The sequence below is a fragment of the Rhinolophus ferrumequinum genome, chromosome 10 (assembly GCF_004115265.2).
Source record: "Rhinolophus ferrumequinum isolate MPI-CBG mRhiFer1 chromosome 10, mRhiFer1_v1.p, whole genome shotgun sequence".
NCBI classification, from domain to species: domain Eukaryota; kingdom Metazoa; phylum Chordata; class Mammalia; order Chiroptera; family Rhinolophidae; genus Rhinolophus; species Rhinolophus ferrumequinum.
The window spans coordinates 38,111,866-38,125,367 of NC_046293.1; the positions used below are offsets into that span (position 1 = coordinate 38,111,866).

General features: G+C 38.1%; 1 protein-coding gene across 1 annotated transcript in view; it reads left to right on the forward strand.

The window, feature by feature from the left end:
* Positions 1 to 13,502, forward strand: part of BMAL2 (basic helix-loop-helix ARNT like 2) — a 65,699-nt gene that overhangs the window by 25,613 nt on the left and 26,584 nt on the right. Inside the window, exon 3 of the mRNA XM_033118606.1 lies at positions 9,305 to 9,462. Within this exon, the coding sequence (XP_032974497.1) occupies positions 9,305 to 9,462 (158 nt within the window). The remainder of the gene's footprint in view (positions 1 to 9,304; positions 9,463 to 13,502) is intronic.

The following is a 13,502-nucleotide window of genomic DNA, read 5'->3' on the forward strand; positions in this document are numbered from 1 at the left end:
CTTCCGTAACTGGACAGGGTCGGGGTTACTTCCAGCACTTGAGGACAGTTATGCCTCCATTTCCCAGCATGTCTGGGTCGGGGTGACCCCAAGGCCTCCTCTCTAGTTCAGAAATAATGACAAACAGTGGTGGAATAGCTTTCTCAGAATCGCTTTACCTGTCTCCTTTCAACAAGGATAGAAATATCAGCATCCAGTGGCAGCAGGTAAGTCCTGTACTGTCATTTAACATAATTCCTGCTTGAAGAGGGCACATTGTGGCAGTAAAAAGGGTACACTCCTTACTGATTTGCTCATTGTCTGTTCCAGAGCCTTTCTATCCTGCCCCAATCCTCTCATCCCACTGTTTTCCATTCTGATGAAATGATGGATGTCAAAGTACTTCATGGATTTTACAAAGTACTGATTATATAGCATCCTTCCTAGAGAGTCAGGGCAGGAAAACCAGTCAATAAATATGGAGTGATTTCATTGATGGAGCCTCAGAGTTTTGGATATTTATAAAGAATAAATAATGTATGACAATGTTCGCCCTTTCTTCAGCACTGTCGATTTTAAATGGAGGGCTGGTTCTTTAAAAGGGTTATTGATGAAGACTCCCTGTAATATAGTCATTACACATTTATTGAGTACCGACTGTGACACCCAGTAGACTAGGAGGGAGAGATACAGATAAGACACAAGAAACTTGTACAAATGGGAAAGATACAAATAATTATTACACATCATGATAACTGCTGTAACAGAGATCCTAGGTATTATACCGTAAAAAAATTGGGGGATTTAAATAATATTGGGATCAGGAGTACAAGACAGTTTCCTGGAGATGTTGACTTAAGCTAAGTTTTAAATGAATAATGGAAATGAGCCATTAAGAACAGGAGTAGAGAAGATATTTTAGGTAAAAGGAATAGCTGTACAGAAGCACAAGGTATGAAATATTACATTGCTGATATGGAAACAAGTGGTGGTCACATTAGAGCAGAAGGTGCAATAGAGGTGAGTGAGCTAGGAGACCTGAGGGATAAACATGAACTAGGTCATGATGGTCTGCTGAACTAAAGAATCTGGGGCAGCCAGATGGCTCAGTTGGTTCAAGCGGGAGCTCTCAACAACAGGGTTGCCAGTTCAATTCCCTCATGGGATGGTGGGCTGCACCCCCTGCTACTAAAGATTGAAAACAGTGACTGGACTTGGAGCTGAGCCGTGCTCTTCACAACTAGACTGAAGGACAACGACTTGGAGCTGATGGGTCCTGGAGAAACACACTGTTCCCCAATATTCCCCAATAAAAAAAAATCTGAAAATTATCTTGAATGCGATGAGGAAAATGGAAGGATTTTAAGCATGAAAAGAACTTAATCAGATTACATTTTAAAAAATTGCTTGCCTTTGTACTTTTTAAAAACGTTTTTTGTCAAATATATAACATTATATATATATATATATATATATATATATATATATATATATATATACACATGTAATAAAATTTGGCATTTTAACCATTTTTAAGTGTTCAGTTCAAGCATTAGGTGCACTCCATGTTGTATAACTATCACCATTGCCTATTTCTAAAACTTTTTCATCGCCTCAGTCAGAAACTCTATACCCATTAAACAGTAATTCTCCCCTTTCCCCCAGCCCCTGGTAAACTCTACCCTACTTTCTAGATATTTCATATAAGTGGAATTGTACAATACTTGTCCTTTTGTGTCTGACTTATTTCACTTAGCATAATGTTTTTCATATTTTACCTATATTGTAGCATGTATCAGAATTTCATTCTTTGCGGCTGAATGTAATATTCCATCGTATTTATATACCACATTTTGTTTATCCATTTATCTATTGATGGGCATTTGGGTTGCTCTCCCCTTTTGGCTACTGTGAATAATGCTGAGGCACATTGGTATACAAGATGACCATTGTTGAGTCTTTCTTTTTTTTTTTAAGTTTATTGGGGTGACAATTGTTAGTAAAGTTACATAGATTTCAGGTGTACAATTCTATAATACATCACCTATATGTATCACATTGTGCGTTCACCACCAGAGTCAGTTCCCCTTCCATCACCATATATTTGATCCCCTTTACCCTCATCTACCACCCCTCTCCTCCCTTACCCTCTGGTAGACACTAACCTATTGTCTGTGTCTATGAGTTTTTGATTCTTCATTTGTTTGTCTTGTTCTTTTGTTGTTTTCAGTTTCAGTGAAATCCTATGGTTCTCTAATTTTTCTGTCTGACTTATTTTGCTTAGTATTATAATCTAAAGATCCATCCATGTTGTCGCAAATGGTACTATTTCATCTTTTCTTATGGCAGAATAGTATTCCATTGTGTATATATACCAAACTTTTTAATCTAATCATCTATTGAAGGGCACTTTGGTTGTTTCCATGTCTTGGCCACCATAAATAAAGTTGCAATGCACATTGGAGCTCATATGTATTTATGGATAAATGTTTTCAATTTTTTTGGATATATACCCAGGAGAGGGATTGCTGGGTAATATGGTAATTCTATTCTTAATTTTTGAGGAACCTCCACACTGCCTTCCATAGCAGCTGCACCAATCTGCATTCCCACCAACAGTGTATGAGGGTTCCTTTTTCTCCACAGCCTCTCCAACACTTGTTACTATTTATCTTGTTGATGACAGCCATTCTAACTGGGGTGAGGTGATATCTCATTGTGGTTTTTATTTTCATTTCTCTGATGATTAGTGATATTGAGCATTTTTTCATATGTCTATTGGCCATTTGTATGTCCTCCTTGGAGAAATGTCTCTTCAGGTCCTCTGCCCATTTTTTAATTGGATTGTTTGTTTTTTTGTTGTTGTTGAGTTGTATGAGTTCCTTATATATTTTGGATATTAGCCCCTTATCAGAGGTGTTGTTTGCAAAAATTTTCTCCCATTCGATTGGTTGTCTCTTTATTTTGTCAATGGTTTCTTTTGCTGTGCAGAAGCTTTTTAGTTTGATTTATTTATTTTATTTATTTCCCATTGATTTATTTTAGCTTTTACTTCCCTTGCCTTTGGAGTCAAATTCATTAAATGCTCTTTGAATCCACGATCCATAAGTTTAGTACCCAAGTTTTCTTCTATGCAGTTTATTGTTTCAGGTCTTATGTTTAGGTCTTTGATCCATTTTGAATTAATTTTGGTACATGGTGACAGATAGCAGTCTGGTTTCATTCTTTTTCATGTGGCTTTCCAATTCTGCCAGCAACATTTATCGAAGAGGCTGTTCCTTTCTCCATTGTATGCTTTTGGCTTCTTTGTCAAAAATTGTTTTTCCATATTTATGTGGGTTTATTTCTGAGTTCTCAGATCTATTCCATTGGTCTGTGTGTCTGTTTTTCTGCCAATACCATACTGTTTTCATTATTGTTGCTCTGTAGTACAAGCTGAAGTCAGGGAGTGTAATACGTCCAGCATTATTCTTTTTTATTAGGATTGCTTTGGCTTTTTGGGGTCTTTTGTGGTTCCATACAAATCTGATGACTTTTTGTCCTATTTCTTTAAAAAATGCCATTGGGATTTTGATAGGAATTGCATTAAATCTGTATATTGCTTTGGATAATATGGCCATTCTAACTATGTTGAGTCTTCCAATCCATGAACGTGGAATGTCTTTCCATTTCTTTGTGTCTTCTTCAATTTCTTTTAAAAATGTCTTAAAGTTTTCAGTGTGTAGGTCTTTCACATCTTTGGTTAAGTTTGTTCGTAGGTATTTTATTCTTTTTGTTGCAATTGCAAAAGGAATTGGTTTTTTCACTTCTTTTTCTGAGATTTCATTGTTAGTATATAGAAATGCAATGGACTTTTGTATGTTGATTTTGTAGCGGGCAACTTTACTGTATTCGTTTATTGTTTCTAATAGCTTTTTGATGGAGTCTTTAGGGTTATCTATACATAGCATCATGTCATCTGCAAAAAGTGACAGTTTAATTTTTTCATTCCCAATTTGGATGCCTTTTGTGTCTTTCTCTTGCCTGATTGCTCTGGCTAGGACTTCCAATACTATGCTGAAAAGCAGAGGTGATATGGGACAGCCCTGTCATGTTTCTGAGCAAAGGGCTTCAGTTTTTCATCATTAATTATGATATTAGCTGAGGGTTTGTCATACATGGCCTTTATTATATTAAGGTATTTTCCTTCTATACCTATTTTATTAAGTGTTTTAATCATAAATGGATGTTGTATCTTGTCAAAGACCTTTTCTGTGTCTATTGATATATCATATGATTTTTTTGGTCCTTTATTTTGTTTATGTGGTGTATCACATTGATGGATTTGAGTATGTTGAGCCATCTTTGTGCCCCTGGGATTGTTGAGTCTTTCAAGAAGGAAATTTGGCAAGATTAATCAGAAACTTTAAAATAGTTATCCATAAATTGTACTTCTAGGAGTTTATCTTAGAATCAAAGATGTACGCACCACAGTAGTATTAGCTATATCATTTATAATATGGAAATATTGGAATATTGAAAAATCCAATAGAAAATGATTGATTAAATTAGCTGCCCAATGCCCTATGTAATCATTTCAAATCAAAATCATGTTCTCCAAGAATATTTGAAGTTATTCATATGATTAAATTAGTTGCCCAATGCCCTATGTAATCATTTCAAATCAAAATCATGTTCTCCAAGAATATTTGAAGTTATTCATATGATAGTGTTAAATGAATATGACAAGATACGAAAAGTTAAACAGTAAGATCTGAATTTTGTTTTTATAAGATCTGAATTTTGTTTTATATATTTATATGTAAACACACAGAAACTTCTACATAAATACACTCCACATATACACACACCCTGTGGCTAACTTAAATATTTAAAGCTGTTTTTTTTTAATAAGTTTTATTGGGGATTATTGGAGAACAATGTCTTTCTCCAGGGCCCATCAGCTCCAAGTCGTTGTCCTTCAGTCTGGTTATGGAGGGCGCAGCTCAGCTCCAAGTCCAGTAGCCGTTTTTCTCAATCTTTAGTTGCAGGGGGCGCAGCCCACCATCCCATGTGGGAATTGAACTGGCAACCTTGTTATTAAGAGCCATCCTGCTGTGCCTCCGGAAGCCAAGCAGCAGCTCATTGTCTTCAATCTAGTTGTGGAGGGCACAGTTCACTGGCCCACGTGGGAATCGAACCGGCAACCCTGTTGTTCAGAGCTCGCGCTCTAACTGACTGAACCATCCAGCCGCTCCCAAACAGTTTTTTTCGTCTGTATCTAAATACATGTTTAGGAAAGAGATTGGAGGGAGACTCATTAAAATATTAACTTATTATTTCCAGGTGAGATTATGGGTGTTTTTCTTCAACTTTTTCAAATGCTTCTTCAAGAAATCATGCATTTGGAAATATATTTTTTTTTAAATACATATTGTTTAAAAACTAAACCTGCATAATTTTTTAATGTGGAAAGTATTCTGTCATCATCAGTATATTTCACTTTAGTAGTGGTCTGGTGACTACGTTTCTAAATGAATACATGCACACACTTATGTATATGTATTTATATACAAATATTTATACATACATACACATTTAGTATATTCTGCTAGGGAATATACTAATGTGATAATATTATTGGCAATTGATCAGAGTTTCCAGTTTTCAATATTTCTTATCCAGATGAATTTTTAGGCAAAATAAATTCTTTTTGTATAAAAGTCTGAGATTCTTAATGTATTTTCAGGCTATTTTAATACAGCTACTATAAAAATTTTGGTTAAGCCATCAATTGTTTTAAAAAGAATAACTTTCAAGTTATTTTTGTGAAAATGACATTCTTTATCAATATTGTCCTGGGCTAATTTTTAAACAGAGCATCAATTATTGATCATTGGCAGTTAACATAGCCTGATGGAGATGATGGTCCTGTCAGCTTTAGTCAAAGAACAGCTCATGTAGACAGTAAAAATCATTTCAGGTCATTAGGCGCTCAGAATAGCATTTATAACTAAAGACTTAAAAAGAATTAGGTTGATTGGATGCAATCTCACATTTATTTCTCTCTCAAGAATTAGAAAAGCTGTTTCATGTAGTTTGATATTTTATCCTGCTTTTTTGTAGAATGGAAGATGGTGAACAACAAGTAAAAATGAAGTCCTTCAGGTACTTTGAATTGTTGAGATGGTACCTGGTGGGTGGAAAAGGTCACGCACGTACATCTTTAGCCAAAGCAAAAAGTGATGTCATGATAGAGTAGATTTATGAATGTTAGGTTTTTCTCATATGTGATGCTGTGAGAAGTAGTGATTATCAAGTACCTGTTACCTTTCTCTTCTATCTGCTTGAATAACATTTGGCTTAGGTATCTTTAAATTTTTCTTAGATAGCTGTTTATTAAAAACTTATTTTCTTTAAGCACTACAGAAAAACTGGTGCTATAAACAAATCAGAATTATTTATGAGGAACATCTGATTATTAGGAATCTGTCATAATAAATTCTTTGTCAATTGTTTCAATATCAACAAATTTTTTTCCTACATCTGCCAACATAGCCAGATTTTAGCTTTGCTTTTTCTCCATTTATTCTGTTTTATTGATATGACTCTATAGAACACTGACATGGTTCAAAGTGGCAGTAACAGTATATAGAATTAAGAGCCAGGGCCCTGATAAATTATATTAATCAGAGAACTAGCCTCTGGATAAATATGCCTTTTCTTAATAAAATCCTCCAGAAATTTTTTCAGGTGTACCTCCTTCGAGTACAGTACCTGATTCGAAAACTATTTCTCATTCCTCTGAGATTCCTGGCTCCCGCCATCATCCTTTATTGTTCTCTGCGGTGGCCTTGCTCTCACCTCCCTCCAAGCCCTCGTTGTTCTGAGAGAGAGCATGACTTCTTTTGGGGTACTTTCCTGGATTCTGGCATTTCTGTCCGTTGCTACTGTCTATTTTAATGGGTAATACTGGTAGAAAGAAGAGGTGATCATTCTAGCAAGAGGATAATTGTAACATTTTTAACAATAAAATTTAATCTAAAAATTGGTCATGAATAGAACAAGGTGTGAATAAATAACAAAAGTTGATATAAATACACATGTAATTTGAATTCTGTCCAGTTTACCTAAAAGTACTCATTTTGTTCCAGGAGTGGCATGGCCCAGGGGTGAATGGTGTGGGGTGGGGGAGTATGAGCTCTATCAGCCCCATCAGTGCTCTTTCCCCACTTCTACGTGGAAAAATTACATTTTCTTTCATCTCATTTAAAGTTGCTATAAAAACAGATCAAGGCAATCTTCTACTTATCCTCTTTCCCATCAGATTTTTCCCCCTAACTTTTTTTTATAGAGAAAGTATCGAGTTGCCATGATCTTAGTGTTGTAGGAGACAACAGACAAATGTTTACAGTGAAGTGTGAAGAGTGAAATAGCCTAATTCTAGAAATTTAAGATGCACATTTTTCCCGCTACATGTTACCATCTGAGAAAATGTCTTATCAATGGCATCTTCCTATTATTTGGCATCTCCCTGTGATGCAGTAAATAATAATGTATCTTACACTTGGTGGTAGCTTAGATTTGGTGAAATATGGTAGTTGCATAAAAGATACTGAGGTAGTCAAGAGAGGGAAGTGATTGATCATGAAGTCGTCAAAGAAAGCTTCTCAGAAGAATAACTGAGCTGGGTTTTGAAGAAGGAGTAGGATTTTCCACAAACGTAGAAGGGAAAGACTTTCTAAGCCTAATAAAGAGCAGGACATAGAGGAGACGTCAGACAACATGGCATATTTGAGGAGTAGGAAGTCCCTTGGCATTGCTGCTGGAGAACATTTGGAGCTGTAGAGAAAAGACATGGAGAGGTGAAATTGGAGATGAAGGGATGAAACAGGTCCTGGAGAAACTTGGGATGTCGTTAGGGAGTTTGGTCATTGCTCTTAGGCAGTAGAAATGCATGTTGGCGGTTTTATGCAGTGGTATTGGATGATTGGATTTTAGAATGATAATTCTAAAAGTACTGAGTAGGATAGACTAGAAGGGGAAGACATTAGAAGAAGGAACATCAGTTGAAAGGGCTTTTGGGGGTAGTTCAATGAGCTGTCTATCATAAGGGGCTGAATTAAGGCAGTGACAGAGTGGGTGGAGAGAAAGCATATTTAAGAAATATTTTAAGAACGGGACTCTATAGGAGTTTGTGATTATTTGGCACTTCAGGGTGAAGAAGAGGAATGGTCTAGAATGAGTCTAGTGGTGTCACCAAAATAAACCCTATAGCAGGAAGAGTAAATCAGGGCTAGTGGAGAAAGGAGAATTTAAATGGGGTAAATTGCAGACAAGCACTCAGTTTGGGATTTCTTGAGTTGTAGGGTATTGAGTATTTGGGAATCAGTTAGGTACATAATTCCAGTTCCAAAAGTCAGGAACTGGGTAACGTGTAGGGATTTAGTAGTAAGTAGCTTATGAGTAGTTGTGAAGTCTTATGAGGGAATGATATCTCTCAGGGGGAAGATATAGGGTGAGGAAAGAATGGTGCCAAGTAAGGCATCTTGGGGGCATCACTTGTATTTAAGGATAGAAGAAGAGCCAAGTAAAGAGATGAAGGGGACTGAGCTGAGCAGGGAGAATGGAGGAAAAGGAGAGGTCACAGAAGCCAGGCAAAGTAGGAGGAACGTCACCAGCGTCCAATTCAAGGCAGGGATCAGCAAGGGACTGCACAAGAAAACCGTGACCCTTGCTGGAATAGTTTTAGTGGAGCGGGGATTGTGGAAGATTGAGCCCGATAGATGGAAAGTGCCTGGGGAACGAAAGCTAGCTGAGAAGGGAAGACAGTAGCAAAGGAAAAAAAAAATCCTAGAATGAGGGAAAGGATTTTGTTTTCTTTATTTTTTCAGAGGGAAGAGACTTACACGTTTATAGACCCATGGGAAGGAGCTGTGAAGGAGAATGAGATTAAGATGCTAAGAACTGTTTAAGCAAATACCAGAGAGGAGTTAGCTTTGACTAGAAGGCTACACATCTCTTCTTCTAAGACTGAAGGGAAGGACAGAAAAACCACCCACCATGGCTCTCAGACAGAGGTCTTAGTTCTTGAAAGTTTCAGGAAACAAGGTAGGGAAGGAAGGAGCAAGGGTAGTGAGTGGGGGTAAAAGCGCTGTGAAGTTTACAAGTGCCATTTCTGTTCCCAGCAGCTCCTTTCTCTTCCCTGACTAGCAACTGCAGGGCCAAAGGTGGGAAGAAGAACAAGCGGCCTGTGTTTGCTGCGCTCCATGCGTGCTTCAGCTAATTTGGGTTACTGTGGATCTGCTGAATGTGAAATACAAAGGAGGTTCTTTTTCCTTCGTAGAGAAGCTCATAGCCAAACTGAAAAACGGAGGAGAGAGAAAATGAATAACCTGATTGAAGAGCTGTCAGCAATGATCCCTCAGTGCAAGCCCATGGCCCGAAAACGGGACAAACTTACGGTTTTAAGAATGGCCGTTCAACACTTGAAATCTTTAAAAGGTGAGTTTGAAAATGGCCTCCACACTTAGATTTGTGAAGCCTTCACAGTAATTGAGGTCTCTGATTGGGTTGTTGTTACTGGCTATTGAGAGGCTATGCAAATGTGTGTTTCAGCTTTAGAGGTGTTAATTTGATGCTCATCCATATTCTGTATGTGAAGAGAATGCTAATTTGGATGGTGGAAAACTTGGATCTCCTAAAAGCTTTATCTTAAAGCTTACTGTGTGTGAACTTCAAAAGTCTTTACATTTCTACGTGTTTTCCCATGTATAATATGAAGATAATAATGCCTGCCATATATGCCTCTCAGTATTTTATGAGTTCTGGGATGTAGTATTAGTTATTATAATTTTAAATTATTGTCAGATTTTCATTCTTAGAAAAGAAAATCTACTTAAATTCAGCCAATTTCTCTTAAAACTGCTTTCAGATTTATAGGTAGTACCTTAAAATGCGTTACACCTTACGATTATTCTGAGGTATTCTCGAGGTATTACTCATTGGGTGAAGGAGATCCTTAACCATTGCTTCTTTGAGTATGCATGGGCTGTCATTCCTGACCTTAGCAGTTCCCCAACTTAATCTTGAATTTTAAATCAAAGTGTATATGTGTGTAAATGTATAGTCAAAAATCACATCTGCTTTGGGAGTAACCCCACTCCAACTTGGGGGCCAGTATCATGGAAATAAAACTGAGTTTTAGATATATGAATGTTAATGACACAAATTTATATTGAGAAGACCAGAAGACCTGGCAGAGGAGTGAGCTGCAGACCACAGAGGAGACTCGGAAAGTTCAGATTTGTAAAGATCTAAAAGATTATAGTGAAATTTGACTCAAAGAGTGTACAAAAGGAATAGGCAAAGGATAGCCACGTATCTTATTTAGATCTTTGTCCTACACTACATGCTAGGAAAAGGAAAATCTGTTTCAGGGAAAAGGAAGTTATATGGTCAGAATACAAGGACTGGGCCAAATTGAGTTAGTGGCTTAGAAGAGAGTAGTGTTGACCTGGACTCCAGGTGCAAATTGGAGCCTAGACAAAGAGGCTGTTATTTCATAATGAACAACAACAACAACAACAAAAATCCTGCGAAATCTGTTCACATTGAAAGAGGTAGAGGAGAGGGGAGCATATACAAATTAAGACGTAAAACTACAGATAGCTATTGAAGACCTATTTAATAGTAACTTGTGCAAGTTGTAAAAATCGATACCTTAAATCATCTTCCTTTGATCTCCACATATGGTAGAAAAATGGCACATACACTCCAGCGGACTATGTGCAGATCTGGAGAGGAGGTAATCGTGAAAAGAAAGTACTGTACAGCTCTTCATTCCTTCAGTACCATGCAGAGCTGTGCAAGTGTTCGGATACTGCCTGGCAGGCTTCCGGCTGGGAGCATTTGGCAGTCTTAGCTTCATAAGTCTGTTGTGAAATGAGATAAGTCAGATTCTCTTTTGCCTACATCTGAGTCTTGCATAAGTTGCATGCAATATTTCCCTTAAATCTTTCAGCAGGGAATCCTTTGCAGGATCAGCGGAGGTCATTTGATTGCAAACCTAAAATTACCCAAGAATTTTCACATTTGCAATGTCCTGAGGGAGGAGGACCTAAGGGAGAAGCCATGAATCAATCCACTAATTCAACAAACACAACTGAGCATCAACTCGACGCCTGTGTAGTACTGGGGATGTGAAAATGAATGAGGCTAGATCTCTGTGCTGTACGGATTCATGGCTGGACCAGAGAGACATACTCATGAAGAGATCAATAAAACCTCGTGGGAGAAATATTACAGTGGAAGTATGAGTGTCAGGAGAATAGGGAGGAGACACTGTCTAAATCCAGAGGGAATTTCTTGGAACAGAGCGTCAATTTTGCCATTGAACCTTCTAAACCAAAGTGAGGTGGTCAAGTACTCATCACACATCCTAACCGGACCCTTTAGTTAGTGCTACCACAAGTGAGATACCTTAAAGAGGTTGGGTCTGCATTTCAGTGCACAGGTCAGAACTTGGCTGACATCAGAGACACTGGGTCATCAGAGGGTTACGTAATTCCTTTACAGACAGAAGGATGGTGAAATGATTTTTTTCCCTACACTCTGCAGCAGTGCTTCTCAAACTATCTGGAGGAAGGGCAAGTGACCCACGCCCCCATCTGTTGTAAAATATAACACAGGTGATTACGGGTAACATGATCGTGGGCTGGGATGCCACATTACATTTCTATAATAACGTGTCTAAATGCTTCTTCTTAATTTCTGTACTCAGCTCACCACAGTTAGCAGTTGACACTGGTCTGCAGACCACAATTGGAGTAGCCCTGCTCTGCGGCATGCGCTTTCAGAGAAGCTGTGCGCATTCAGTGTGTGTGGTCTGACTCCTGGGGACAGTAGGCGCAGTGATGTGTGCATGTGGGTCCTGGAAGCAAACCTCCTGGATCCATCCTGCCTCCCTGACTTAATAGCTGTGTGACTTACTCAAGTCATTTAACATTCTAATCCTTAACTTCCATATCTGTAAAATAGGAAGAATGAATTTGCCTCATAGGGTTGTTGTTAAGAGTAAAGAATAGTGCTTCTGAAGGGTGAGCACAGTGTTTCTGAATGGTGGAAGTGGCGGTAAGCGCAAGAGGAGCAGGCGGCATACTTGATATTGTCATTTTGATCATTATCATTATGATCATTATCATTGTTATTGTCATATTGTCATTTTTTTTTAACCTGATGAATATTGGAACAAAAGTAAGTGACCATGTTTCCTCATTTGTTTTTGCCATCAGAAATCAGAGAGTCAAATTTGTTACCCCTCTTTGGCAGGTGTACAGCAGTTCACAGCATGTATTTTCTTACCTCAATCGAGCTTCAGCTCAATGCTTACTGCCCTCATTTTCTCCTTAGTCGCTCATAGTCAGGGCTCCCAATTCTGGCTGGTTTACACTCAGGATTTCCCCGGCATCCTTGTGACAACCTTGCTCAGGGTCCAGACCTGGAAGTGTCACTGCCTTGCTCAGATTGATTTACTGCTGTCTGCTGGCCTGCCTCTCAGAGTCGGCATCTTTCAGGCCACCCTTTCTCAACTTCCTCCTACCGGGCTGCTGTGTAGTAGTAGTAATAGCAGTCGTAGTAGTAGCAGCAGCAGCAGCAGCAATAAATAAGAAGTAATCTGTAATAATAATACTCATATACTGTGTAGTAGGAGTAATAATAACAACAAGAAGAAATCATTCCGGGGAATTGTTTGAGGCCTACCTAGAAGGTAGTCTCCAAAAGAGGATTTTCTTTTGCCTATGCCAGGCTCTTAGGGGTGTTACCAGTCTGAGAAGACTTTACCAAATTATACCACGAGGTGTTTTGAATTTTCTGGTTTTGTTTTTTCCCCCACCACTTAGGTAATTGGTGGATTTGGGCTGCAAATCCATTCAAGAGCCAATATGTGGTTAAAATGTCTCGGGGTGTTACCCTACTTTCTCTTGCAAAAGCAACTTTCCTTGCAGTTCTCAAGAGGAGCGAATTGCCATTAGGGATATTGGGAAGCATAAAGGAGGGAAAATGGATTTACCTCAGAATCACCCTTGACCAAAGGTATCTATCTGGGAACAGCACACCTCGGCCTGTTGAGCGGTCCCCTGCACCCCCTTGTGGCCGTGAAGGGCTTTCCTGGATCAAGGGTGGTGGATGCCCTCAAGGCACCCTAGTTTGGACCTGATAAATCCTTATCATTTTTGCCAGCTCTTCAGTAGCTTTTAGAGACTTTCATTTTAATACAATAAGCTCTGTGCTAAGGGCTTAAAATGAACCATTTCATTTTTATACCTTATACATTTTTGTCTATTATCAGAACAGAAGTCTTCATGTGATCTTTAAAGAGTCATATGGAAAATCCTATGAATCCATGAAGAATCGCCTCCATTCAGGGTAATTCGTAGGATCAATTTTAATAAGCTAAGAAACTATAAAAATTACTGGATTCTTGAATATTGTTGCATGTTATAATGTAGATAATATATTGCATTTTGTTATTATTATTTTTT